Source organism: Saprolegnia parasitica (genome assembly GCF_000151545.1).
Source record: "Saprolegnia parasitica CBS 223.65 unplaced genomic scaffold supercont2.272, whole genome shotgun sequence".
Classification (NCBI taxonomy): domain Eukaryota; phylum Oomycota; class Saprolegniomycetes; order Saprolegniales; family Saprolegniaceae; genus Saprolegnia; species Saprolegnia parasitica.
In genome coordinates this window covers 1-2,984 of record NW_012156666.1, presented here as the reverse complement: position 1 = coordinate 2,984, position 2,984 = coordinate 1, and the positions used below count along the sequence as shown (strand labels likewise).

The following is a 2,984-nucleotide window of genomic DNA, read 5'->3' as shown; positions in this document are numbered from 1 at the left end:
ACGCAAGGGTGTCCCAGTCGCAAGCGCGTGCTGAGCGCGTGCAATGCTTGTGGGAAGGGACCTACGGACCACTTGATCTCCTTCTCTTAGTGCTCTGCCTCCGCAACTTACTGCACTAAGAAAGTAGCTGGCGGAGAGCGGTACGCGAGTGTCTCCTGTAGCAGCGACCTCGAGTAGCGTCTGTCAGCGACGTCGTCTGCAAAGCTCAACAACTGCACAGCAACGTCGGCGCGTGGGTTGCTTTGCAACTGTGCCACGTGCATCCCACCCTGAATTCGAACACCCGTACCTCTGCAGGTGTGGACCTGTCCAAGTTCGAACTTCGATTTCAGTGGCCTTTCCGGCAATTGCATGTCCATTGGGTCAGTTGATGACCGACGTTGCTTTTACATATAGACCTGAGGAGGCTGTCGTGTCGGGTGCGGGCGCGTGCGAGCGCCGAACGATCCCAATAGCGCAGCGACGCGGCGGCTGCTACTCTCGAGCACCCTTCTGCGCATTGTGTTGCATTACAATACGTCGTTAATGCGTCTTTAATGCGCCCGTCTAGCGTTTTTCTAGTCTATTTATGTCGACGCAGCGTCGTCGCGCCGACAAGTACAGCTGACCAGTGTCGCTATATATATGTACGAAGTATGGCTCTTGCGAAAGAAAGCCGACATGCGCTCCAAGCTCTATGCCGAGCTCACGGCGCCCTCACAGTGTGACGCAACAACGATCGAAGTTGATGATACAGCACAGTCTGGACCCGACGTCTGGCGGCAACATATTCAAAACATCTGGTTATCGTACCACAGCTGATGGCGGACGCGGCGTTGGATTCATTTCTCTTCTTCCAGCAATGTGGGTAGTACGTTGCGTGGCCCTTTTCGTCGCCGCTGTCTCTGCGGCACTCAACGACACCAACATGACGACGCCACCCGCACTGATCCGCATCGTCGAAGACGTCACCGCGCCGACGCCCGCGCCGTTCCTAGCACCGTCACCGTCGCCGCGGAGCGTGCGACCCCAAGTCACAACCTTGGCAACCGCGCCGCCTGCCCGTACGCACCACCTTCCATGTCCGCACCACTCATGTCGCGCGTAGAGGTCAGCCCGACATTGGTCTTTGTCGGCGTCGGCGTGACGACCCTGCTTCTTGTCTCTGCCATCGTGGTGTGGCAAGGCCGTCGGCGGCGCCAATCACGCCCGAAGCGGTCGCTTGAGAAGCCCGAGCTCGGTGGTACCAAGTCGCCCGTTGCGATCCTCGCCGACATTGAAGACGACTCGTACGATCTGTACATGGAGACGCTGCGCACACGCGGCAGCCAAGGCGGCGACTCGCTCTTCATGACGACCCAAGAGAACATCCAGCACGACTTGCAGGCGCTCTTGCCGTGGCGTATCGAGGCGCTCGAGGTGCTTCCGCGCGAAAAGAAGATTGAGCACAAAACCAGCTACGCCGCCACGTACCGCCGCGAGCTCGTCCACGTCAAGCAGTGGCGCGGCATCAAAGGCTACGAGTCGACCGTGTTTGTGGGCCAGCTCGTCTTGCGCATCAAGTACGTTTTGTGGGGATTATTGTCGTGAGTTGACGAACTTGTGCTAGGTTATCGTGCCAGCAAATTGTCCATTTACGGGGCGTTGCGTGGACCGACACGACGGCCTTCCATGCGATTTTCGAGCACATGGACGGCGGCACCTTGCAGCAATACCTCGAGCGCACACCGAATAGCGACGTGGCGTGGAGCCAAAAGCTCTTGTATGCACTCGACGTTGCCCAAGCGCTCGACTATTTGCACGCCAAGGACATTACGCACCGGGACCTTCGGTCGGCCAACGTGTTCTTGAACCAAATCGGCGACGCTAAGGTGTCCAACTTTGGCTGGCTCACGCCGACGATCGAAATGGGCGGTCCGCGACAAGACGCGACGCCGTGGAACGCCCCCGAAGTCGTGGCTGGCCATCAGTACTCGGTCGCAGCCGATATTTATTCGTTTGGGATGCTGCTCTACGAGCTCGAGGTCCACGGCGCCCTTCCGCCGTCGGCGTACGCAGTGCAAGCCCACTTTGCACCGACGAGTCCGCTCGCCAACGTCGGGCCGCTCTGCCTCGCGCTAAGCCCGGCAACGCGCCCAACGATCGAGTTTATTTTAAAGGAGCTTCGCGCCCAGCTGCAGCGCTATTAGACTACTATTCTACTATTATTTCAGACGTTCTTTGTCCTGTCTTCATTCTGTGCGGTGGTCGACGCAACCACGTCACATTGCACCATGCATTGCCCGTATTTTCTGGAGAAGCGATGGGATTGGCTAGAATCCGCTCGACGCTGCTCATAAGAGCCAATCAGAAGTTCTTAAACCATCGCTCGACGTCAAAATTCCGAAAATGCGTGGCGAATCGCGCTAAATGAGTCGGTACGAGCAGTGGAACCCTCGATAGACGCTGAGGACGTCGCGATGAGGAAGCCAGGTACCGCAAGACGAGAAACGTATACCAAGTCGCCGTCCTTCAAGAAACCCCCACCGTCTCTACGCAACGTCGCTTCACCTCAAGATTCGTGGGTGCTACCATCCGTGACCACCTCCGAGTTCATCATTCAACTTGTTTACATCAAGGCGCCGCGTCACTGGTCTGCGATGTTGAGGAAGGACGCAATCCAGTCCAGGTTGTTGTCGGCTGTAACGGCACTCTGCAATGCGCGCTCGTAGGAGCATTGGCAAAGAGGCTCGGCTGCTGCGATCCGAAATCACCGATGGCCCGGCTTGACGAGCTCTCCTCGCCGGCATGGTCAAAGCGGGGACGGTGTTGTGCGCAGGTTTACAGTTACGTAGTCCAGTGAAGTGCATACGGACGCGATAATACCCATAAAATAGTGCTTGCAGGTTTTATACCAGCTTTCGCACAATGTTGGCGCGCCCGAAATGCTGCCCGAAATGTGCAATGTGCACTCGCCGTCTCGTATCCCCTCTCCGTCTGCTCCAAATCGAAGCTCCTGATATACC

At 57.3% G+C, this 2,984-nt stretch overlaps 1 protein-coding gene across 1 annotated transcript; it reads left to right on the top strand.

Moving 5' to 3' along the window:
* Nucleotides 1-837: 837 nt before the first annotated feature.
* SPRG_16150 (TKL protein kinase) lies at nt 838-2,194 on the top strand. Its single transcript, XM_012355603.1, has 3 exons — nt 838-1,043; nt 1,088-1,541; nt 1,589-2,194. The coding sequence occupies exons 1-3, from the start codon at nt 842-844 to the stop codon at nt 2,166-2,168; spliced, it is 1,236 nt and encodes a 411-aa protein (XP_012210993.1). The 5' UTR covers nt 838-841; the 3' UTR covers nt 2,169-2,194.
* The last annotated feature ends 790 nt before the right edge of the window (nt 2,195-2,984 follow it).